At 40.7% G+C, this 26,911-nt stretch overlaps 1 protein-coding gene across 1 annotated transcript in view; it reads left to right on the forward strand.

Annotated features, from left to right (window-relative positions):
* Nucleotides 1–333: 333 nt before the first annotated feature.
* The window catches only part of LOC115619177 (zinc finger protein 536-like), a 247,726-nt gene continuing 221,148 nt past the window's right edge, over nucleotides 334–26,911 (forward strand). Inside the window, exon 1 of the mRNA XM_030511224.1 lies at nucleotides 334–2,503. Within this exon, the coding sequence (XP_030367084.1) occupies nucleotides 334–2,503 (2,170 nt within the window). The remainder of the gene's footprint in view (nucleotides 2,504–26,911) is intronic.

Raw genomic sequence — 26,911 nt, forward strand, 5'->3', positions numbered from 1 at the left:
TTAGAAATGTAAACAGGTGCAGTTTCACAAGACAGACAAGGGAGGTGGTAAAAAACTTTGCCCCTTCTGTAAGAATTAGATTTTGAAATTGTAGCATATTTTAAAATAGTAATTAATGGTTATTGGCAAACATACAGAATGATGAAAGCACATGTATGGTCAAAATTGTGTAGCACAGTTGGCATTTAATACATTTTTTATTGTTTTTACACTAATTCCTTTGCATTATTATGAGTAGGTAAAACATAAAATGAAAATTGTATGTATGATGTCAGTGATTCAATGCTTGTAACTCTCACAGTCTGAATCTAAACTATCTTCTGATTTTCAGAGATGGAAGAAGCTAGTTTGTGCCTTGGTGTTTCTTCAGCTGTGCCAGAAGCTGACACCCACCTCAACAGCACCATACTCAATGGGCAGTATTCAATGAGCCAGAAGCTGCACCAGATCACTTCCCAGCTCAGCCATGACTTCCCAGAGCTCCAGAACAGGCAGAATCCAGAGGAGAAGGCATCAGCACCACTAGAAGACAAAAGCCAAATGTCCATAGCAAACCAGCCCATCAGCAGTCAGATGGCTCTGTTGGCCAACCAGCTCAATAGAGAGGTTGATACCAGTTTGAATGGGCGCATGGACCTGCAGCAGTTCTTGAATGGACAAAACCTAGGCATTATGTCTCAGATGAGTGATATAGAGGATGATGCCAGGAAAAACAGGAAGTACCCATGTCCCCTGTGTGGGAAACGCTTTCGCTTTAACAGCATCCTGTCGCTACACATGCGAACTCATACTGGAGAGAAACCATTTAAGTGTCCATACTGTGACCACAGAGCAGCTCAGAAAGGCAACCTGAAGATACACCTGCGTACTCATAAGCTTGGAAACCTTGGCAAAGGTCGTGGAAGAGTCCGAGAAGAAAACAGACTTTTACATGAGCTGGAGGAGAGAGCAATTCTTCGGGACAAACAGATGAAGAGCAGCCTCTTGCAGCCACCACCTGATGTGAAAGCACAGCAGCATGCCCAACCAATGCCTCTCGCAAACCGTAACTTGTCTGTGCCAGCTAATCACAGCACACCTGATATTTCAAACCCTGTTCCCTCCCCAAAGCCAGTCAGTGTTCAAGAAGAAGTTGTCACTCAGACAGCTGGGTTTAGATGCACATTTTGCAAAGGCAAGTTTAAGAAGCGAGAAGAGCTGGACAGGCACATAAGGATCCTGCACAAGCCTTACAAGTGCACCCTGTGTGACTTTGCTGCCTCGCAGGAGGAGGAGCTGATCAGCCACGTGGAGAAGGCTCACATAACTGCAGAGTCAGCCCAGGGCCAGGGCTCCAATGGGAGTGGGGAGCAATCCACCAACGAGTTCCGTTGCGAGGTGTGTAGCCAAGTGTTTAGCCAAGCCTGGTTCCTAAAAGGCCACATGAGAAAGCACAAGGATTCCTTTGAACACTGCTGTCAGATCTGCGGGAGGCGATTCAAAGAGCCTTGGTTTCTTAAAAATCACATGAAAGTTCACCTGAATAAGTTATCTGTAAAGAACAAATCTCCTAATGATCCCGAAGTACCTGTCTCCATTAGCAGCATGTCCCAGGAAGCTCATGCAAACCTATATTCAAGATATCTGTCATGTTTGCAGAGTGGATTTCTTCCTCCCAGCAAAGCGAGTTTAAGTGAACAAAATCAAATCTATAACAAAGGAGATATGCCCATGAAAGAGAAAGAAGTCTTGGGGAAGCTTCTTTCACCTATTTCTGGCATTGGCCACAGCATGGCTGAAGGGGATAAACATTCTTTATTGGGCTGTCTTAATCTGGTGCCTCCTCTGAAATCCAGCTGCATAGAAAGGTTACAAGCTGCTGCCAAAGTGGCAGAGATGGATCCAGTAAACAGCTATCAGGCCTGGCAGCTTATGGCAAGGGGAATGGCCATGGAACATGGCTTTCTGTTTAAAGAGCAGCAGATACAGCACAGCCATGAAGACACTTTGGCAAATGCTGGAGTTATGTTTGATAAGGAGAAGCGGGAGTATGTGTTAGTAGGAGCAGATGGCTCTAAGCAGAAAATGCCTGCTGATTTGGTTCACAGCACTAAAATGGGCAATCAGAGAGACTTGCCAAACAAACTAGACCCTTTAGAAGGCAGTAGAGATTTTTTGTCACATGGTATGAACCAGGGACTCGATTACAACTTACAAAGTCATAGAAATGTGAAAGAAAAGCCAACTGAATGCCCGGACTGCGGAAGGGTTTTCAGAACATATCACCAAGTGGTCATTCACTCCAGGGTCCACAAAAGAGACAGGAAAGGAGAAGATGAAATAATTCAAGGTGGTCTTGATGAGCGACGTGGGTCTGGAAGTGATCAAGAGTCTCAGTCTGTCAGCAGGTCGACATCACCAGGGTCCTCTAACATTACTGAAGAAAGCGGAGTAGGTGGAGGTCTCTCGCAGATGGGAAGTGCCCAGGAGGACAGCCCGCATCCTTCCTCACCCTCCTCTTCAGGTATGATAATTTCTCCTTCCCTCTCTGCACTGAAAGCTTTGTAGCCATATTTGAAATCACAGCAGCAAAGTAGTTTATGCAGTCTCTTGTTAGGTCATTTCATAGTGGTCCACAGGGACATGGTGTTATATGCCAGAACATCTGTGTGTGGGTTCCCGCAGTGCCTTTGAGGTGAATTCTGGGCTCACCCTTTTCTCCCCTCCAAGGGCAGGTTTCCCAGCCCTTCAGCTGTCACCTTTGCTGCCCCACTGGCAGCAGCATGCAGGGTCTGTACAGTCACCAAGGTCAATGTTGCTTCCAGGGCCTCTCCCTCCAGGTTTTGGAAGGGTTTTTTTCCCTCATGATATCTCGCTCACAGATCTTTCCATGTCTTCCATGTAAAAAGGTGAGGAAAGATGCCTTCTTTAAGCCATAGTTCAAAGAACTATGATTAAAAACAGCATGTTGACCAACCTCTGATTGCCTTAATTCCCACAACTGTATCAGTTACTTAGCTATGTACCTGGCCACTGGACTGATGGAAAAGAGATTCAAAGATACAAATTACTAACTTCTTTATAATTTCTCAACTGTTTTTTTCACATTTTAACATGTATTAAGCCTTCTGCTTAATTCCTATCTATTTGAAAATACAAGGAAAATAGAAATTGAACTGAAACACTTTAATTGCATTGTATGTCATGTTAATTTGCTATGTATAAAATAGCAAAGCAGATGATATTTTATTGGAGATGTCTATAAAATACTGAGCTTCCTGGTACAATTTTTAAAGTTACTAGCCTATGACTGCTGAAATAAAATCTTCAAGTAATAACAGGTAGGATTTCTGGCCTCATGTATATTTCCAAAGTCACTTGCTAATGGGTAGTAAATTGAAAGTTATATCTTCAGCCCTTTATAAAGAAAGCACCTCATTAATACTGTAATCATTCCGCAAGCCTAACAACAGAGGAAATAATGTCATAACAAATACTCTGTTACTAATGGCAACATTGATTTCTGCAATCAGCCATTAAGTCTAGAAAATGAAAGACAGTTTGAGGTACCTTAAGGCATTACATTTCCCACTGTTAAAGAGCTGGTAGCAGGCTGTTGAGGGTAATTCTTTTTAGGGCTTTTTTTCCCCAGTTTCGATAAATATTTTTAGTATTGGAGGCAATTCACTGTTACAGTTATTAAGTATATGCCAGTTTATTTTTGTTGTTCTTGTTATGCTTCAGTATACTTCTGAGGCCAAATTAATATAATAATAAAGTGTTAGTTTGCTGGCTTATTAAAAACCAGTAAAGAAATTGTTAAGACATAAATCTGCACTCCACATTCCACAGATTCCTATAGTACTTAATACTGTTGTTTAAATACCCATGAAACACACTGTCTACTCTTAGAGTCACAGCCTCACGTATAATTTATTACTGGTGAGACATATTAGAAAATTCTATATAGAAACAAGGGTAACAGGCAAGAGCTAATTTCATACTATATATAGTTGTTGAGATTGTTTTAAGAGGATTGAAAATATGTCAGGATGAAGAAGATTATTTTTCTAACTTTCACTTTTAAAAATCCTGCACATTGGTGGGGGGGAATGGGTGACAGACTGCTCCTCTTTAATATAGAAAGCATTGCTTTTGTTTGGCAATGCCATAGAGGGATCAGAAAGAAAAGATCCTGAAACTCTTTAAATTCTGTCCAAAGCCTTCCAGGGTTGTCTGGAAAAGTTTGGGGAATAAAGAGCCCCAGAGTCTTCCGAGTGAGGTTGAACCGATAGAGATTGAAGAGGATTCAAACACTGCATGTGAAAGTTGGTGTAGTTTGAGTGCCCCGAAAACTTTAATTCCAAGTGTTCTGGTTCATTAAGTGTATTATTGTGGGAAGTTTTCCTGTCTTCAGAGGCAAAAGATACCCCCACAGTGTTCTTCTCTCTCTGGCCACTAATTTAAAATTATTTTTAACTTAAATGACAATTTTCATTTTCACACCTGATGCATGTATATCAAAGCATATAAAAATGAAAGCAAAATATATGCACTAACAGTTGCTAGAAGCACGTTTGTTTTTACTGACCTTTTATATTAATATCTGATTGTCTCCTTTTGTCTGTTACTAGTAAATCTAGGAAGGCTCTTGGTGTCATATATCCTATCAGTGTGCACATTTTTATAACTTCTTAATCAGACGAAAGAAAAAGGGTATTGCATTTCACCAGAACAAAATCTAAGTATTCTTTAGTACTTTACTTTAAAATTAAATTTTATTGCCAGGTTGCTGTTGGAACTTTTCATCAGTATGAAGTGTGTATTTTATTGCTACCTATGAAAAATAAACCTGTAGAATATAAAGAAATCAGAATTTTTGCATAGGGGAGAATTAATTAGTCATTGAATTGTCTATTAAGAAATTACCACAAAACACAGTTTTACAAATTTCTCAGACTGCATAACACAATGTCTCAAAACTTAATTTGCATCACTTGATTTTTTTTTTTTTAAACTGGGTCAGTAGGGCCTGAGAAACTATTTTTTTCAGATCTTAACCAACGAATTCTTCTTTATAAATTGGTGCTCTTAACATGATAGTAGTTCCGAATTCATCATAAAAACCTTTTTACACAGCGCCTCTTAGAACAGATCTCCAGAAGAAGGCTTACAATGAGTGGCAGAGAAGGCTTTGTTATCTGATGTAATTCTCTGCAAAGGAGGATTGGGAATGGAGTGCCTGTTTAAAACTGTCTAGCTCAGGCTGAGAAGAAGAAAAGGTCAAGTTTGCAATCAGTTATTGCAGAGATGTGTGACTGTCACTGGCTGGGCTAATGTGGTAATGCAGCTGTTTGTTATGCGAGTAAAAGAATGTTTGAATCAGTGAACATGTGAAAATGACTCCAGTGAACCAGAAAATGTGTGTGTTCTTTAGATCTCCAAAATGCTGACAACTAAGCTTAAGATCAACTGCTAAAACTAGGACCTTTGACAAATTGAGAGGCCTTTTTTTCTAACAGAAATGAATGGAACTTGTCACACATCATTTCCCTGTGTTTTTCATTGCTTTATCTTGTTTTTTGTTTACTTTTGTGTGAAATTGAGAGTCAAATAAATGTAATTTCTGTCTCCACATAGAATACAAAGGGAAACTGCTGTAAAAAACATGTGCCTGTGCACTCTTCCTTATGCAGTGCTGTGGATGGGGAGATGTTATTGGGATGATTCTTGTCTAACTGCAGGCACCCTTCTGAAATTAATTTTGCAGCATCACAGAAGAAACTCAGCAAAGCAGGGCCAGATGTCCAGTCTTACTTCTAGTCATCTTATTTTAAACAAAAGTTGTATTTGTACAGGTTTTGCTTAGGAATTAATGAATGGAATAATTAAAACTTAATGTAGTAAGAAACAATACTGTTCATTATATCCAGTAGGCTAGTACCTTCTGCATTTTCCTATAATTTTGGTGTGGGGATAATTGAAGTCTTGATAGTATGAAGGGGGTAATTGAATGCACTGACCCTCCAGTTCATTAAATAAAGTAGGCCAAGTTCCATGATCAATGGAAAGCACGGGGATTAAAAAAAATAAAATACTGTTAAATATAACCACTTATTCTTGTATGCAGCATTTCATGTGGACTTTGGCATAGTTTGTTTGATCAGCTGTTTTGGAATCTTTCAGACATCTTTTGGGGGGTTAACATGAGGTTTTTTGGTAGAAGAGCTTTAGGTATTACACACAGAGTTTCAGCCCATATTTATGTCCTTTGACAGAACACATAAAAAGCTTTTGTACTGGCCATCATTGCACAGACATAGGAAAGACAGTGATATGATACTCTTTTTTTCTTTGTCTGTCTCTTTCTCTCTCTTTCTCTCTCTTTCTCTCTTTCTTTCTCTTTTTTGTTTTTCTTTCTTTTTTTCTTTCTCTTCCTTTCTTTCTCTTCCTTTCTTTTTCTTCCTTTCTCTTTTCAGTGATAGTCATCATCTGCTCAATGTGAACAAAACAGGCAAAAAAATTTAAGTCTGAGGATTAAGATCTTAATTTTTTTCCTTGTGCATTCCAATTAATTGTTTTTAAAATATTTGGCAGTGTCAATTAGTAACAGAGCAGAGTTAGCTGATGAACACAATTTTCCACTAGACTGAGCACCCTATTGTTGTCGAGCTAACAGCAGATTTCTGAGGTCATTATCATTCCCTGGTAGCTTGGCCCAGCTGCTTCATGCTGCAAAAGCCAAACTTCAGACTGGAGCAGTGGGATGGCATGCAGCAACAGGGGGCTGCGAGGGGAGGACTGCAGCGCACATGACGAGGCTGCAGAAAGGCATTAGTAGCCAAGGAAAGAGAAAGTAAAAGTTTCTAGGTGTGTCCTGGGTTCAGCAGTAGCAGTCATTTTTCTCCTTAGTAGCTGGTGCAGTGCTGTGTTTTCGACTTTAGCCTGGGAACAGTGCTGATAACACCGATGTTCTTAGTTGTAGCTAAGTAATGCTTACTCCGATCAAGGACTTTCTCAGTCTCATGCTCTGCCAGGGAGGAGGGGAAGCCGGGAGGAAGCAGAGACAGGACACCTGACCCAAACTGGCCAAAGGGATATTCCATACCACAGCACGTCATGCCCGGTATAGAAACTGGGGGGAGTTACCCGGAAGGCCCAGATCACTGCTCAGGTCAGGCTGGGTATCGGTCAGCAGGTGGTGAGCAATTGTATCCTCTCCCCTTGTTATTTCCCTTATCATTATTATTATTGGTGGTAGCAGTAGTAGTTTTGTATTATACCTTAGTTACTGGACTGTTCTTATCTCAACCCGTGGGAGTTACATTCTTCCGACTCTCCTTCCCATCTCTCCGGGAGTGGGGGGAGGAAAAAGGGGGGGAGTGAGCAAGTGGCTGCATGGTTCTGAGTTATCGGTTGGGCTTAAACCACGACAGTTCTTTGTGGCGCCCAATGTGGGGCATGAAGGGTTGAGATAATGACAGATCTGACCAGAGTGTGTCTAACCATATTTGTGATAAGCATTCATTGTTTCAGATGAATAATCACTCGTCACAATGTTGATTTATTTGCTCTCAGAGTTGTTGCACTTGAGCTCAGAGTTTCAGCATGTTGTACCTTACTTACAAGCCACTATTTGCTGTTTTAGTGTTTATCGGCTGGGGGGCCTGGGCTAAGGTTCTTGTTTCACTGTACTTCATGGTAATGACTTATAATACAATAGACTCATTGATCATGAAACTGGTCTGGCTTGCATTCCCAGCATGGTCATCATCTCTATACTTTGGGAGGCATATAATGGAATTTTTTAGCAATTACATATCTTTTTTTTTTCTCCTCGGGGGGTCAACCTACAAAGGAGGCATTCCCTTACACCCCCCGTTCCCCCACTAGGCTATTTACAGCAGCATTTGAGAGTTCTGAAGGTTTTGGATGGCTTTTGAATACCCTTGAGACCTGCCTGCTGATTGTGCTGGGGATCAGCATGTTGGCACACACACGCGTGTTTTACCCATGTCCATCCCACCCTGAAAAAGCCCAACAGGGGTTCACTTCTTCCTCCTCCTCCCATGAGTTGAGATAAGAACAGTCCAGTAACTAAGGTATAATACAAAACTACTACTGCTACCACCAATAATAATGATAAGGGAAATAACGAAGGGAGAGAATACAATTGCTCGCCACCCACCAACCAGTACCCAGCCTGACCCGAGCAGGGATCTGGCCCTTCCGGGTAACTCCCCCCAGTTTCTATACTGGGCATGATGTGCTGTGGTATGGAATACCCCTTTGGCTAGTTTGGGTTAGGTGTCCTGTCTCTGCTTCCTCCCGGCTTCCCCTCCTCCCTTGCAGAGCATGAGACTGAATAAGTCCTTGATTGGAGTAAGCATTACTTAGCAACAACTAGGAACATCGATGTTATCAGCACTGTTCCCAGGCTAAAGTCAAAAACACAGCACTGCACCAGCTACTAAGAAGGAGAAAAATGACTGCTACTGCTGAACCCAGGGCAAGGTGTTTCCAGGGAAATCTGCTTTCCGGCCAGGCTTCCTGTTTCCTTTCAGCCTCACCTCTCTACCTCAAGGATCAGTTTAATCTCTTCAATTGGACAACTGTGGAAACAACGGGAAGACTTAATTTCTGTCACTAGTCAGTCCCAAAAGGAGGACTTGAACTAGCCTACTGCCTAGAAGTTTCCTTGGGCAGTTGTTATGTTTTGCTTTGCTTTGCCAAGCAGCGACAGGGGGAGAGGTAGGGGAAATACTTCATTTTTTCCCTCTCCCCCGGCTGAAGGTATTTTACCTTATAAAATAGTTGCAAATACGGAGCTTGAGTACTGCAGGCAGTGAGCACTGCTTTTGGCAAGTTGTCAGTCCTGGAGGATGGCACACAGAACTTTCATTGTAGAAATGCTATTTAATATAGCCATTTTCTCTTTCTGCCTTTCTTCCTTTTTTTAATTTCTTTTTGTCTTTCTTGGCTACATTTGGTATCAGGTTCAGTGAGATGCAAAGCTGCAGTTTTTTAAAGCTCAGCTGTTATAACTGAGCACCATATGCAGCCTTTCAATCCTTGATATGGAATACTGTACATGCTGCTGCATGTTTGTAAGAGATTTACAGGAGCTTGAGTTGTGTGTATTAAAACTGTGTACATCTAGACATTTGGGAAAGTGCTTACAGCAAAGCTGCTGCAGGTGCAGGCCTATACTAATAACCTGGCAAAGCGTCAGCTTTTACTCTTACATAATGCATTAAATTGCCATCTCTTTTGAAAGGTCATAGTTTACTTGTGGGGATCATTGCGGTGGTCCCAAATCTGGTTTGTTTCTTTTTTTTTTTCTTTTTTTTTTTTTCCCTTTTCACACTGGCTTAATTGCAGAATCATTTCCTTTTGCTTCAAGACATAAAGAGCAAATCTAAGAGGCTTATTTTACAAGTAGAAACACTATATCTAAGTATCTTTACTAATGTTTTAACATTATAACATTAATTAATGATGTTTGAAGAGCTAGGTTTCATTTATAGGTGCATCGTTGTAAATCTAGGATCAATGCCACTAACGCTAGTGAAATAATAGAATTAGCCCCAACATTGCTGCTGTCAGGCTGTACTCCAGGATGAGTAACAGCTGCAAAAGGGCACTGTGCTAAAAAAATAAGAAAACACCTCCCTGTCATGTCTTTGCAAAGCAAGTGTTTTATGACCTCTGGAGAGGGACACAGCGAGTGTTCTGCAAGGCAGATGTCCAAGTCCTGTTGTGAAGGAAAGGCCACAGGCTGCTTCTCTTTCTCACCTTTTGTGACACATTCAAGTAATGTAGTCTATTAGTACTGAGAATGTGATCACCAAAAAAATGTAATTTTAGTTGATGGGAAAAAAGCCTAAGTCACAGTTTTGTGTTTAGCCCTCAGATAGTCTCTGTGTGTGTATGTGTGTAAATAGGTTAATAGGATGGTAAAAGATGGCATGAGATAAGATTAGGATATTTATTATCAGGACAGCTCTCAGCTACATTGAAGGGATGTTTGTTTTCATTTTAAAATTAAATAATAAATTTAGAGGTTCAGCTTAGACAAGATCCCAGATGTAAACTTCTTCCAAACTCTTCAGTTCTCCTCCATTTCACTGGTCTCTGACATATTGAAACCACAATGTATTTCTGTGGTGTTCCAGTGCCATTTACAGGTTGTTTCTTGGCATTTGTTGAAGCCACTCTCACAGGTTATAGGGGCAACCCGAAATCCAGACCAACCCAATGTTGCCTTTCCAGGAAGTCTGGCACTGATTTGGGCATCTGAATGCCACTGTTTTTCCTGAGCCTGTCTTGGTGTCCTTGTATCACTGCCAAAGTTAGAATATAAGCTCACCAGTCTTGGAAGAAGGTCCCCATGTCTCAGAAATACTGACTTTTCAGGACACTAAAGAATAGGATTTGTGATCCTGAAGTCCTGAGTCATTTTGGTGAAAGTACATTGTCCATCTTCTTGGTGAAACAATAGGTGAATATGGATAAAGAAATTGGCATCCCTGTTGGCTTCAATTGCTGTCACTAGGCAGAGACTTTCATTGTTTCCCAAAGCATTGCTCATCCCTGAGTAAAAACCAGGGATATGAATTGTCACCCATTTCATGTCTATGTGATAGCTGCATCTGAGGGTTTTTTCAAGTACCTGTGGCAGGGCCATTGCTTCCAATCGGTTTGTACCTGCATCAGCTGGCAATGCTCAAGGGGAGTTTAAGAAGTCTTTGACTAACACTGTTTCCAACTGTGGAAACTTCGCCATTGTCCATGGCAAACCCAGCCTGAGCTTGTGGCATCTCCCTTAGTCGTGGCTTAATCTATTTGACTGCACCAACTTAATGCTCTTCTTCCTTATTTGAAGATGAAGATTTCCTACTTGTACTTTCAAAGATCTTACTACCTAGGCTAGCTGCAGTTTAGATGATAGATAGTCTCAGCATTTATTAGAGAGTTACTTTGGGATAGCTTGGATGCTGTTTCACAGGCTAGCATATAAGTGAGTATTACCAAAAGTGAAAGGGAAGAAGAGGGGGAAGGAAACATTAGACAGTGGTCCAAAAATAGGCTGAAATACCAGCCTGGTATTTTCTATTTATGGACTGTGATCACACGGAGCATGACATTCCTAGGAGCTCAGTCATGGACAGCCTAAGTCCCTGAAGAACCAGAACACCTCAGATACTGCAGGTCCACCTGAGGCATGCAGTCAGCATTGGAAATTCCTAGGGTTGGCTCTGGCAGGGTCCCAGACCCTCCAGGGACAGGTCCTAGATCCTCCCCGCCTACCTCCTGCACCCCAGGTAAGGTGGGAAGGAAGGCATGGTGTGCTTGCTGGATGGAAAAAAGTTGTGGTGGGGTCTTACCAGGCCCCAGCTATGGTGAGTACAGCTGTCCCACAATGCCAGCATGGTCTCTGAAGGATCTTCCTCCCCACCCCCTTCCTTCCTTCCATGGTGGCAGTATTCATCCCTAAACGACACTTCTTTTTGTCCTGCTATAAAACACATGCAGTATTTCTAGACTATTTTCCACTTCTTCCTGGATTTTTTGTACCCTAAAGTTTCATTGACATCTATCATGAACAGAGACTTTGAGAGGGCACGGTGGAGTAGCCTTGCTTTGGGCCTTCCTTGTTTAAATACTAAACTAAAGAGTAGGAGACAGAAGTAAGGATGGGGCTTCTGGGCCATGCCTGTTGTTTTGAGCTCATTTCTGACCTTCCTAAAGCAACAGAGATTCTGCAGTGTTAAGGTTAGGGATCTCCCTAGATAGAAAATTTGCAAAATGTACAGTAGAGTTACTGCTATTTATTTTTCAGATGTGCTTTGTAAGGATGGCTGTAAGTGGGATTGATATAATCGTCCTTCTGTCAGCTGTGATTCCTGCTCATTTCTGTCTTGTGTTCTAGCTGTGTTTTCCTCATGTGTCTCTTTTTAGGTGGTCCTCTTCATTAGTTTTTTAGGAATGCCTTAGCACATATATCATAGGCTAATGTAATTGAAAACTGATCTACTTACATCTTATCTAACACCAAGGTAGGGGAGTAGTCTATTTATCAAAGACTGCATAATTTTTCCTTTTTAATGATCTAAAACAAAGCTATTCAGAGAGGGATAGAAGCAAGTCCGAAAAGACTTTCTGAAATGTCTTAAGTATCCCTCTTAAATGGTGGAGCTGGTCTGACAAAGGGGAAGAGCTGCTTTGGTAGGAGACTTGCCAGGCTGGTCAAGGTAACTTTAAACTAGATGTGTTGGGGGAGGGAGGCATCGATCCATCTGAACATTCCCAGTCAGTTGCCAGCACCTGTAATAAATGCTCAGAGCAATACAGAGCTACTTCAGCTGCTCCAGCCAATGAGTCGGCTTTATTTGGAGCTTGGCTCAGATGCCTCTATACAAACACCCGTAGTATGGGGAATAAACAAGAGGAATTAGAGATGTGTACACGGCTACAGTGATACGATATCATGGGCATCACAGAAACATGGTGGGATGGCTCCTATGACTGGAGTGTTGGAATGGAAGGTTATAGGCTCTTTAGGAAAGAAAGGCCAGGACGACGGGGAAGGGGAGTAGCTATTTATGTCAGTGATAGGCTGGAGAGTATGGAACTCTGTCTGGGGACAGGTGATCAGTCAACAGAGAGCTTGTGGGTCAAGGTCAAAGGGAGAATAGCGATGGGGGACATTACTGTAGGGACCTGTTACAGGCCACCTGATCAGCAGGACTCTGTGGACGAAGCGCTCTATAGACAGATAGGAGCAGCCTCACGCCTGCAGGCCCTTATCCTCATGGGGACTTCAACCATCCTGATATCTCTTGGAGGGACAGTACGGCCTGGCACAAGCAATCCAGAAGGTTCCTCGATTGTGTGGAAGACAACTTCCTCCTACAAGTAATAGAGGAGCCAACAAGGAGAGGTGCCATGCTTGACCTCGTGCTCACCAATAGGGAGGGGCTGGTTGGAAATGTGATGCTCCAAGGCAGCCTTGGCTGTAGTGATCATGAGATGGTCGAGTTTGAGACCCTCAGGACAGTGAGAAGAAGGGCACACAGCAAGCTCACTGCCCTGGACTTCAAGAGAGCAGATTTTGGCCTCTTCAGGAACCTGCTCAGTAAGGTTCCATGGGATATAGTCCTAGAGGGCAGGGGGGCCCAAGACTGCTGGTTGATATTCTGGAATCATCTGCTCCAAGCTCAGGAGTGTTGCATCCTGACTGTAAGGAAGTGAATCAGGAGGGCCAGGAGACCTCCATGGATGGATAAGGAGCTGCTGAGGAAACTTAGAGGGAAAAAAGAAGCTTATACAAGGTGGAAGGGAGGACAGGCGGCCTGGGAAGAATACCGGGATATTGTCTGGGAAGCTAGGGACCAGGTCAGGAAAGCTAAGGCCCAGTTAGAATTAAATCTGGCAAGAGATGTGAAAGATAACAGGAAGGGCTTCGATAGGTATGTAGCAAACAAAAGACAGACTAGGGACAACGTGGGCCCTCTCCAGAAGGAAACGGGAGAACTGGCTACCCTGGATCTGGAGAAGGCTGAGGTTCTTAATGACTTCTTTGCCTCAGTCTTCACCAGCAAATGCTCTGACCACACCACCCAAGTCTTGGAAGGCAGATGCAGGGACTGTGAGAATGAAGACCTTAGGCCCACTATAGGAGAGGATCAGGTTCGAGATCCTCTTAGGAACCTGAACGTGCACAAGTCCATGGGACCTGATGAAATCCATCCACGGGTCCTGAAGGAGCTGGCAAATGAAGTTCTAAGCCACTGTCCATCATATTTGAAAAATCATGGCAGTCGGGTGAAGTTCCCGATGACTGAAAAAAAAAGGGAAATATAACCCCCATTTTCAAGAAAGGCAAAATGGAAGACCTGGGGAACTACAGACCAGTCAGCCTCACCTCTGTGCCTGGCAAAATCTTGGAACAGTTTCTCCTGGAAAACATGCTAAGGCACATGAAAAGCAACGAGGTGGTTGGTGAACAGCCAACATGGTTTGACTAAGGGGAAATCCTGCCTGCCCAATTTGGTGGCCTTCTATGATGGGGCTATGGAACTGATGGATAGGGGCAAAGCAGTTGACTTCATCTACCTGGACTTGTGCAAAGCATTTGACACTGTCCCGCACAACATCCTTGTCTATAATTGGAGAGACATCAGTTTGATGGATGGACCACTCAATGGATAAAGAATTGGCTGGATGGCCGCACACAATGAGTTGTGGTTAACAGCTCAATGTCCAGTTGGAGACAGGTAACGAGCGGCATCCCTCAGGGATCGGTGTTGGGAGCGATCTTGTTCAACATCTTTGTTGGCAACATGGACAGTGGGATTGAGTGCGCCCTCAGCAAGTTTGCTGATGACACCAAGCTGTGTGGTTCGGTTGATACCTTGGAGGGAAGGGATGCCATCAAGAGGGACCTTGACACACTTGTGAGGTGGGCCAATGCTAACCTCATGAAGTTCAATCAAGCCAAATGCAAGGTCCTACACCTGGGTCTGGGCAATCCCAGGCACAGCTACAGGTTGGGCAGAGAAGAGATTCAGAGCAGCCCTGCAGAGAAGGACTTGGGGGTGTTGGTTGATGAGAAACTTAACATGAGCTGGCAGCATGCTCTCGCAGCCCAGATAGCCAACCATATCTTGGGCTGCATCAAAAGCAGCATGACCAGCAGGTTGAAGGAGGTGATCCTGCCCCTCTACTCTGCTCTCATGAGACCTCACTTGGAGTACTGTGTACACTTCTGGTGTCCTCAACATAAAAAGGACATGGAGCTGTTGGAGCAAGTCCCGAGGAGGGCCACGAGGATGATAAGGGGGCTGGAGCACCTCCCGTATGAAGACAGGCTGAGAAAGTTGGGGCTGTTCAGCCTGGAGAAGAGAAGGCTGCGTGGAGACCTTATAGCAGCCTTCCAATATCTGAAGGGGGCCTACAAGGATGCTGGGGAGGGACTCTTCATTAGGGACTATAGTGATAGGAAGGGGTAACGGGTTCAAACTTAAACAGGGGAAGTTCAGGTTTGATATAAGGAAGAAGTTCTTTACTGTGAGGGTGGTGAGGCACTGGAACAGGCTGCCCAAGGAAGTTTTGTGAATGCTCCATCCCTGGCGGTGTTCAAGGCCAGGTTGGACGGAGCCTTGGGCGACACAGTCTAGTGTGAGGTGTTCCTGCTCATGGCAGGGGGGTTGGAACTTGATGCTCTTAAGGTCCTTTCCAACCCTAACTATTCTATGATTCCATGATTCTAAATACTTCATACTTTCCTGGTAGATTTATGGAGTACCACCTATGATCTGACTGAGACCAAAAGGGGATTCAAAGATTTATGTGAACAAAAGAAAAGCAAACTGCCATTTCTCATCATTTGGAGAGAATTCAAGGAAAGAAGAGACCATGTTTGATTTTGATTATTAACTGGAAATAGATGGGCATATAAGAATGCCATGCATGTAAAGAGGAAAAATTACAGAAGTGGAAGTTGACAGTTACTGTCGTTTTGTATATTCCAGTGCTTTTATTTTAATCTTATGGACATAGATGTGTGATTTTATATGTCTGCATATATATCCTTGATTGATTAGATATCTATTGATTAATATTTTTCATGTTATTCTGCCACTGAGAATGTAGGCAGTGAGGTCTTGAAGGGGAGGAGTTTGTCTATCAAGTATTCTATTATTCTATAATTTTATTTGTTTTCTTAAAATAATTATGGTGCCAGTACAGTGAAGAACATTAAGTCAACATGCAACCACATTTACCACACAGTGGTATCAAGGTCACCACAGTTATTTCCTATTCTGTGTAGAAATAATACTGTGGTTGCTCAGATGCTACTATCTAGTAACTACGCGTAAATGTTGACTTTGTGATTGTGACCACTATAGTATAATTATAATGAACTTTCTTTGCAAGAGCGGTAAGGGATGAAAGTGGACGTTACTGAAAAGGGCAAGCATTAGTAGAGGATAAATACAGAAAACACTATATTACTGTTTCTTTGGCTGCTTGTTGTTTGAATCCATGTTTTTTAGTCATCTACCAAAACATCATAGGTACTACCTTATATGTTAAAGCTCAACACAGAAAGTCTGTCTATATTGAAGAGAGTCCCCAACAGTGGGATTGCACTACCTTTCCTGCTCTACACTCAGCCTTCATATGGGTGACAGGTTCAGTACTTGGGGAGAGAAATTGAAGCCAGTGAGACTGCTGAAATAGCACCAAGGAACAATCCTCTTTTCTTTTGCACTGAAAGAACTGCGAAAAGACCTGAAACTCTGTTTGTGGTAGCCAGAACTGAAGAACTCACAGCTGTGGGTACAATTGATGCCCATCAATTCCCAGGCATTCTCCTCCCAGCTCCCCTGTGGTGAATAGCAATTTTTTGCAAACATATCTTAGGGCAAGAAAAGATGCACAGTAATGACCCTGGTGCAGGTTCTCAGTCTATTGAGGAGAGTGATTAATATCAGAATTAGGCATGCTGCAGATACCTTGGTTTTTTATGCAGCAACACTGAAGTGATCTCATCAACTATCTGAACATTCGGCAAGTCCAAAATCAAACACTTTTGTGTCAGATATACACAGCTGTATTTGTACTGTTGCTCTGTCTAAAGAACATGCCAATTGCTTCACTTAGAGTTAGTTGAGAGACTCATTACTAAGAACATGTATAGCATTATCAATGGAAAGCATTATTGTTCTTTTCCTCGGTGTTTTTAGTGTCCTTGCTTTTCCTTTCATAGGAGCCCGTGGTAATATATCTTCAGACAATGTGGGGATGATTCACTACTCCCATGCACAGTGTGTCATCATTTACACCTCTGCACAGTGGGTGGGAAATAAAGACCCATTAGAAAGTAGCACTTTGTGCTAGTTTACATGTTTTGCAAAACCCAAAAAAACCAATCAAACCACATTTGAGCTGATTGTTTTATGTCATTTCCTTCTTTAGTTGTATCTTTAACTATGTTTAATCAAATGCATAAAGCTGGTTCTCAGCTGCACATGTGGAACCATACTGAAGATCAAGGATTAAAGGAAATAGGTTGTAACTGTACTCAAAACCTTGAAGGCATAATGTTTTTTACTTTCAAAATACCACCAGAAAATGAGTATCCTTCTAATCTGACTCCTGCATAAAAAAATTGTGGGACAGGTGGACTCTTTCTCTAAGGGCTAATGTGAACATCAGTTGACATTTATACAGTGGAAGGATGAGTGAGCTGTTGAGCATGTAATAGTTATTAAGTAGGTTTTTCTTTTATAAATTTTATTTTGCTATCTGGTTTTATAGTTCATTTTTTATTTTAGTTTTGTAATGGTTTTTAGTTTTGTAATGGTTAAGGATGCAGTAATAGAAGAGTTGTGAAGTAAGAATATAGTAATTCTCTGTTCTAATACCAGTTAATATCATCTTTTGAAGTATAAATTAGAAGGGCAGGGGTGTGAACTGGGGCGTCTTCCAGGTTTGTGGTTGGTATTTTGTCAGTGTGACCCTGTCTCACACCAATGATCAGACTCAGTGGGCAGTTAACAATGAGCTAACCAGGTCTGTCTGCTTGTGCTAATGCCAACTAGCAGTGTCACTTAAAACTTGCAAGCTTGTACACCAGGAAAGAGGCACTGCACTTCACAAAAGTTGTCTATCATCTACTCCATTGCATTCTGAAACAGGGTGTGCACAGAAGTAGCATTAGAAATAGGTTTTGCTGACATAAATATTGCATCTACTCTTTTCTTAGACTCTTACCATTTATAGTACATTCTGCTGATAAGCTGAATGCAGCCTATATGCGAGGAGAGATATGTAGAAATAGATGACCTACCCTGAAGTACTTGGCTTATAAGGTCTTCTTTTTGATTATCTGTGTCTGGGTGGATGAACAAAAATTCAGAACTTCCCTTGAGACAAGTAACATGCAGTATTTGCTGGCATGTTTGCTTCCCTTTCAAATATTCCACAGACTGTGCTGACAAAAGACAGATTAGGCTTTGCATCAGGTTTACTAGAGCTCTACCTCTTTGCCTTTGGTCTCCAGCTTGCATTTTACACTTCTGTCTGAAGTTGCTGAAGAATTAAGCTTGTGTGTACACTGTATATAACAGGCTTTCCCAGGTGATCATTTAGCACTATTAAAAAACAAAACCAAGACTGGCAATAAGATTCTGGTAAATGTAAATGGCTCATGGCATCTTTCTGTAATGATCATCTTTTCACTGCATGCAGAGTGCTGGTGGCATTAGTGAATTAAAAGAAATACTCAGATTTTCAGGGATTTGGGCCTGATTTGCATTTACAGTACAGATGTTTAGCACAGTTCAATGTGGTGGACTTAAAGTATAGGAAGGAATATAACACAGGTACACTTCAAGCCTTCCTGACAATGCCTGACTGCTGTGCACTGCATAAGTATTAAGGTGCACTCTTGTAGCATTCTCAGTTTGAAACTTCTAATGCTGCATGATTCATGAAGCCAAATTCTGATATACCTGTTCTATCTACTATGTTTTAATCAGTTGCATTAGTTATGAGTTTAGTACAGTGATTTGGAGCCAAACATGAGTATAGTGGTAATTTTTACTGCTCTTCTGTAAATGTGTTTTGAGAGATACTCCTTTCTTCAGTGTCTGTCACTAGATAATGTTGTTGGGGTTTTTTTTAAATCCTCATCTGAATTTTCATTTTTATTTTTTATTTTCCTGTCAATAAAAACAGAATCAGTGGTTCTATCTGTTAGTAATGTTTAAAATGTGGGTGTTTGGGGGTTTTTAACACCCAAGTTTCTGTGCCCCTTTAAATTCCCTTTGGTTGTTCTTTACCTCCAAACAATCTTTCATTACCAAGTTGTTATCTGAGAAGAAAGTGAGGCTGTCTTTGTATTGCTGAATAACATCACTCTTTTTCTCAAGAAGTCATTACACACTGACATCATATTGTTCTTCATTAGATGATCTGTTGCCTGAAAGTATCTTGGTGACACTGAACTTGAAAGCAACAAGAATACAAGTGCGAAGATGCCTGGAGGTAGAGACTGGCAATACCTTGCTCAAGCAAATATCCAAGATAATTTTAAAAAGGCATTAGCAAATACAAACTACCCCCACAGAGGTAATTTTCACCTCTGAATTCTTTGCTCGTTCTCTTAGTCCAGCCCAGACTTCTGCCATTGCTGCTACAATGCTGGAAGCCAAGTCCTACCTAGCAACAATAGCCATGTATAATAATTTAAACTTAAAAAAAATAACACAGCTGCTCATAGAGTATTGTCCAGAGATTTCTAAGTGCTTTCCAACAATGAAAGGTAGTTTCTATCTCCAAACTGTATATGTGTGTATAGAAAAAGAACTTCAATACTTCAATATTCAAAAAGATGACAATTAGCACTGCACTGTAATTGCTGTTCCCTGATTATTTGGAAACCTTATATGTTCAATAAATTTCATTTTCATGTTCATGAGTTACATGAGTAAAGCTCGAAATAGAGTTATTTGTGAAATTTGTGCGAGTGTTCCTTCAATTTGTCCTGTGTCACAAGTTATTTATTATGAACTTTCAAAATTCTTATTCTTGTGATTGGTTGCATGGGTCTAGTGGTGAGTTTTAGTATGATGACTGGATGAGAATAGTCTTGTAGTCTTTGTAAATGTTTGTCCATGCAAACTAAAATTTAACTTTTCTAAGATATTGTATTGTTCTCTTTAATTGTACTGTTCTGTGAAATATTCCTCCCATGCACTTGTTTAATGTAGAAGGAAGTAGCACACAGACATCCAAAGAAGCTGAGAAAATTCTCCTGATAATTTCCAAACTCTGTAGGAGAAAATTGAAAAAGTGTGTTTGCCTTCGATCAAGGTGGGGTCACTTACCTCACAGGGAGAGGAGCCGCTGTTCTGCTGACAGACAGGGTACGCCACAAAGTGACCACACACTAGCTGTATAATATGCAGAGTTTATTAAACAAGCACACTAAAGCCAATAAGCACACTAAAGCAAGCACACTAATGTGAATTAGGTAAATATATATATAGTGAATAAGTACAATAAAGCAAATCAGAGATATAGGTATATAAGTACTGAAGAAAGTTAGCAATGCATTAAATCATTACTGTATAGAGAGAACAGAGATTAAGAAGAAATACATCACCAATTACCACTGAATCATCATCCAGGCCCACACTTCCAGCTGGGAAGCCCCATTGCAGCCAATGCCAGGAGTCTCAGGTAACTGGGAAAATTCCTATGCGGTGCATCCACCCATAGGTGAGGCTTCTTTCATAGCCATAAGAGGGTCCCGCTTTTATACCCTTATCAAAACAACCGTCTTTATGCCAAATCTCTAATTCTTTACTCGTGGGGCCATGCAGTTTCTCATGATCTCACCGTTGTCCACTCTGAGAGCATTGGCCAGGCGCCCTAGTGCGGCCAAGTATGAAGGTCATAGAACATCTGCACACCTATGTTTTCCTGCCTCTTTCCGACAAACAGTCATGATGAACATAAACATATATACTCTACTGAGTACACTGTGACAAACAACATACTTTGTTATGTCTCTCAGTCATGAGAGGGAATCAACTCTCAGCTAGGTTCCCATCCACTACAGCCACCATGGCTGCAGCTGTCTCATAATGATCACAGTAGCTTGTGTTGGGTGTGTTTTTTACTTATAATGAAGCAGCAATGAAAGACTTAAAATACATTCCCCTTCAGATGGGATGGTGGAAGTGAGGCAAGTGCAAGAGCTGTGTGGCCCAGAGGGGTGTCCATAGTCTTCCTCACTTATGCAGCATGTTCTACCTATTGCTTCCAGTTCACCCTTCCCACTTAGCCCCAGCTGCAGCTGACACCCTTCCAGATCAGGCATTCCTGTGGCCACTAAAGCACAGGTTACACAGAAAGTAATATTAGGTGAAGTTCCTACAGCCATTACCCTTTCCAAATACCTTTTGACTTATGAGGAGCCAGAGCCATGTGGCTCATTAATTCTCCTCTGATTACCAACAAGGGCTCTGCCAGCCATGGTGGTACAGCGAAATTCCAGCTTGGGGATCCCTGGTATACAGTAATCAAACACAGAGCTCAAACAGTTAATGCTCTGTTTGCAGATCCTATTGGATAACTACTAAAGTTGCATGGGTGAAATAGATAAAGTTGGGAAGTCTGCAGTAGAAGTGTTTGCCTTTATACTTATTTACTCACTGTTGTTGCCTTTGTACAATAATATCATTTCCCTGAAGGCCTTTGAAAAATTTGATCGCAAAATAGAAAAGAGTATGTTTGTTCTGGGTAAAATTTGGAAGCATTGTTCTGATGACACCTGTAAAACATAATTATAACTCCCATAGCTGTTTCCTATCATATTTAGAGAGGAAAATTCTTTGCCTCTAATCTCAGGTGCATACCTGTGGAAGGCTTAGATTCCTTCAAGCAGTATCAAAGTAACGATAACAGTGTGCAGCTGATGACTGTCTTTTCCTTGTTGTTACTCACCCAGCTGTTTAGAAGAGAAGAAAAAGAGAGAGAATATCTCTCATCAGCCATATGGCACAAAGTTTTATTTGCCACAGCAAGTTAAAACGTATGTTATTGGTCAGCATCTTGAATGCAAATTTTGACGTAGCTTTTCAGGAGTACCAGATATAAGGGAAAAGAAGATCAGATGTATTTAGTTAACATTATTTTATATCAAGTACAGAAATACTTGATTTTATCTCAGTGGAGTTTCCTTGACTGAAGTCTGCCATACCCAAAAGATGGTGTGAGCATGCAGTGCAGACCTCAGCCCCTGCTTTGGGTCCTAAAAGGTAAATCAAGAACTGTCGAGATGCCATTTCAGATTTCTACAATGCAGTTTCAGTTCACTTACATTGTATATTAAACAAATTAGTATTTTGGATCAGATGACTGGGCCATGAAATTTACTCTATGTCTTTAGTAGCTGTTGATGTTTGTAGTACATATATACAGTAGTTTTTCATTAAGAAAATGTTTAATTCTGCTCTTCTTTTTAAATTGAACAGGAGACATAGAGTTAAGGATGGGAAAAAGATTTTTGTCTTAAAAATCCCCACCTTTTTGAGTGCAGGTGAATGTCAGAGGAGAAGTGAGGTACTAATATGTGTGTGGTTTTTGTGAGTCTCTATTCTAGAAATTGCAGTGGAAAATGAGATTTTGGGGGCTTGACTTTTTGAAAGTTGAGTGCATCCACTTTTTAAACTTTGTCTGCCATTTCATGTGTGCATCTGACTGGAACTCCTTTGGTTATGGACATACTGGCTGCAAATGTGCTGTTTGGGAGACTTGAGGCTATAATGAAATGTAGATGGTAAGCGCACATCTCTGTATCTAGGGTTGGGGGCATGACTTACTTAAAAAAATTAAACCGTGAGGGATTGTAACCCTATTCATGTTGCTTATCACAATATTATGAGAATGCTTTTTTTCTCTGAAACCTATTGGATTTCCAAAGGATTTAAGAGTATGATTAGCTTTGTTCTCCTTGTAATATACTTAAAAATACATTCCAGAAAGAATAATACCTGATTCTTCTAAGTGTCTTTAATACGTAGATCTCAAAGAACTCTTATCCCTGATTGCTTACTGAATTGATCAGAGTACTATTTATGTTCTGTGTGTTTACCCTAAACACTGGTAAGCTAGAGATATTAAGATACCATCTATTTAAGAAATTTTTGCACAAGTTCTGATCAGTTGGATAAGTGTTTCTGATGACACTGTGTTGGGGTACTGGTTTGCAGAGTTATTAAGTTGGTATAGAAAATATTGTGATTGGTAAACCAGAATAGTTTTTCTGGTTGATGCCATCAAAAAATCACTGTGTACTAATGTTATTTAAAAAATAGACAGACTTTTTTCCATTTGGTTAATGATTCTGGATAGTATAATCCAGATGAGTGATTAGGTCTCCTGTATTTTAAACAGTCTCTCTTCTGTGATTCTTAATGTCCTTTGACTTGTACTTCATAAAGTACCAAGAAATGTTTGATCAGATAAGAATCTTATTTTCTAAGAGTAGCCACTTAAGTGGTTCTGCACTGTCTTACAAATGTGTAATTTTGTATGGTGAGGTGTTATCTCTTAAAAAATAAGTCTTGACCTATATAACCAGTACAATTGTTGTTCGTTTCCTTATAGAAGCACTGTAATTAAAGCCATCATGAAAGGATTGGTAGGGAGTAGATTTGAATCATAAAAATGATTATGTTATTTTACTTAAGAAAAAGTCTTTTTTGTACCCTTTTCCATATAAAAAAAGATAAAATCATTTGTAAACAGTGTTTTTCCTGTAATAAACATTCCTTTCATTCTGCATTTCTGTATAATATTGGAAATTGTGCTTTTATTAGAAGAGGCATTGGATGGAAGCCAACAATTTTTTCTTCCAACTTGATATTTTGGACTCTGATCTTTGTTAAAACTACAATGGCATGTATCTAGTACAGTCGGAGGTCATTTCTATAACTACTACCATTTCCTATCATTTCTGGGGAATGTTTGTTTTCAAAACAAAGAATTGGGTTAAAGCTTAAGTATCGTATTTCAGAACATATTTCAAACTGAAATTAAGAATGCTAAAGCGTTTCCTTTAAAGGTCAGATGATATTTATTATTATTATGAAAATGATCTGTGATTTATTAATTTAACTTCTCGTAGACCTCCTTTGTAACAGAATATGCAGTCAGAAGCTTAACATTACATTATTTTCCTTTGACAACGTATCCGCAAGACCACTGCAGCTGTTCCTTTACTCACGATAGCAGATTAATTAACACAGTCATATGCTGTTGGCTCCTACTCAATGAGTAGGTCTGCAGTGGGATAGATAGGTAAATCCTTTAAATGCGTATGAGATAAAGGATATACTATAGTAGTTTCATAACTAGCCAGTTTTGCTTTCTGACTAGTCAGCCCTATCAGCAATGGTTCACTGACTACAGAAGCTGTGAGCTTACATTTCAAAGGCAGCCACACCTATTACAGAGCAATAATGCCTGAATCATTGCAAAACTCAAATATGTAACAGCACAGGAATGCTGAGAAATCACCATATTCTGCTAAAATATGCCCAGGCATAATAATTCAGGCAATCTGCTTCAAGCATTTTGAGTTTATAGAGTAGCCAGGAAAAAAGAAGGGGCATTTTTGTTGGTTGCTTCATTTTTTTAAGGGAAGTTCAATCATTGCTTTCTTTAAATATCTTAATCTGGTCATTATTCACTTTTTACCCACCATGTATTAGAAATACTTGTAAGTAGTGGCCATGGCATCAGTTTTAAGCACCAAAAGAATTTTTCATCAATTTCTCAGTGTGTGATACTGAACATGTGAACAGCTAAATCTCCTTTTCCTAAGCAAACAGTCATCAGCAGCATGTAAGTATTTATTTGGCAACTTTAGCTGACATTTTAGTGGATGCTAAAACCTTTGTTACCAGTAATACGACTCCCCTTTTTTTTTTTTTTTTTCTTCCTTTCTTTTTTCTGACTTTAAAGAGAAACATACCCTTTGGGGGAAAGAGGTAAGCAGCAAGTTTAAGAAAATTTGCTTCAGGCTTTCCACTAAAATCCATGAGGAAAAACATTTGTGTGCCTTGTTACATCCTTTACACAAAACCTGAGAGCACAGCAAACTACTGCATTAATATAGTCTCATTTAAGGGACAAAGAAAATTCATTGTGAGACCTCTTCTGAAAAAAAACCCAAAACCACAAACCACTTGCTAGATTAATATCATTGAGGTCCTATCTTGTCCATGTTTTACCGCAGTTTTGAAGTTATGTATTTTTACATATTCTGTGATTTTTATGTATTTTGATCATAATAAAGTAGGGAATATGACTGATTCTGATGGAGGTCTTTGCTTGCATAGGAACAGCAGCATCAGACCTACAGATGGGAGAAAACCAAGTTTGGAATCTTTCTGCGCAACACAGTTGTTGAAAAGTAAACAACATGTTAATAGCACCCAGCTTTATATCTGATAGTTCTTCTGAGTACTCAGAGCCACTATTTTTGGAGAGGAAGAAAGGGGGCTGTCTCCAGTTCAGTTAAAGATGACAGCAGGGAGATTTTTATAGAGAGGAGTTGGATAGAAAATGTCCTTAACTTCACTAGAGTGCTTCTGCTCCTTGCTCCCTAATGCTGAAAGCAGAGCATGCTCTAAGGTCTTTCCTGTTAGTTTCCCTGTCAAAAATAATTGTAAGAAAAGCTTCTGCTGCCTTCAGCCTTTTTTTACAATGAGGGATGGTAAAATACTGGCACAGGTTGCCCAGAGAGGTGGTGGATGCATGATCCCTGGAGACATTCAAGGCCAGGCTGGATAAGGTTCTGGGCAACCTGAGCTAGTTGAAGATGTCTCTGCTCATTGCAGGGGGGTTGGACTCAATGACCTTTGACGGTCCCTTCCAACCCAAACTATTTTATGATTCTATGATTCTTGTTTCTTAAAATTTAAATTCTTGCACCAGACAGCAGATTTGTGCCCTGCAGAGTAGATGGCTGCAGCATGTTCTCCCTCAGGCTGCCTGAGCAGGCCCTTGAGAATGGAGATGGAGGTACAGCAAACGGATGAGGATGCTCCCAGGTCAGCATGAGAGATCACATTGAGTGCAAACAACTGACAGATGATAAAATTAGTGTATGTATGTGCTACAAAAACTTGATAGTAGTGATGCTGAACTTAATTCATCAAGGCATCATCTAGATGATGTACAACTTCAAGATGTAGTAGTACTACCCTGCAAAATCCAGGGGGTTTATCATATTATTTAAATAGGGAAGGGAGGTCCAAGAATTTTAGTGGAGTACTCAACAGGTGATATACTTGCACACCCTTATAAATTGTAGATTTATAATACATTTCCCACAATTTATATATGTAGTTAGATTCCTTGTATAGATGAGCAGCTGAAAGCGAAGGAGCCAAGAATCTTATTGTCAGTTGAAAAAGCAGTAGCTGCCAGTAGTGAGCTCTTCTGAAAATCAGCCACTTTTAACCATCCTGCCTGAAGTCACAGGCTTATCTCACTGCACTGTTGGATCTAAAATAAATATCTTGACTCTTAATCAAAGAAACAAAAGGCATCATCTTATACAGTGTCAGCGCTGGGAACTGCGCTCAGGTTTGTTGTGATTTACAGACTGGATTCCAGGTCCCCATGGATTGCTCCACTGCTATGAGACGCAGGTACTACAGGAGTTTTTTGAGCAAGCTAAGGAACATGTTTGGCCACTTATCAGACTAAAGACCATGCTATGCCTTTCTCAGAAGGACAATTTGCCTTAGTTTGTGTAATTACATTCTTTAAACCTAAATTGTCCATGCAGTTTCAATTTGATACCATTTTCCTTCCTTTGTTTTCAAACTGTCTGTTGTTTCAGGTCCTTCTAAATAACTGCCGCTTTCTGTCCCTGTGGCAGGTGAAGGGGTGCCTGTGTAAACACATCTCTACAACCTCTGTTGGACTTTGCATTCTATTAAGTTAAAAGGGTTTGAATTTATATAATAAATATGAAGCCCTTTGTGAATTTCATCTGAAGATAGTCTCAAAAGCTCTCCATCTTCTGTCATTCCAATCTAAATTTAGGATCTGAAAAACATCCCTCTTTGGCAGTTTGTATTTGTCCCATCTAGTAGTTTCTACGTTTTAAGGGTGTCTCTGAATTTACATTATGAATTCCTGTTTTCCAGAACTTTTAGCGAAATAGTTCTAAATGTCTTTTCCTGCCCTGTGATGCAACAACAATGTTTTGTGCGGCTCTTATTGAATAATGCAGAAGACCATTGTCAATGGATGGAGCTTTCCAGCTCTGGGAATTGCTGCGATAAATATTCCTTGAGAAGTGTTTCAGAACAAAGAGGTACTTGATAAAAGC

Source organism: Strigops habroptila, chromosome W (assembly GCF_004027225.2).
Source record: "Strigops habroptila isolate Jane chromosome W, bStrHab1.2.pri, whole genome shotgun sequence".
Lineage (NCBI taxonomy): Eukaryota > Metazoa > Chordata > Aves > Psittaciformes > Psittacidae > Strigops > Strigops habroptila.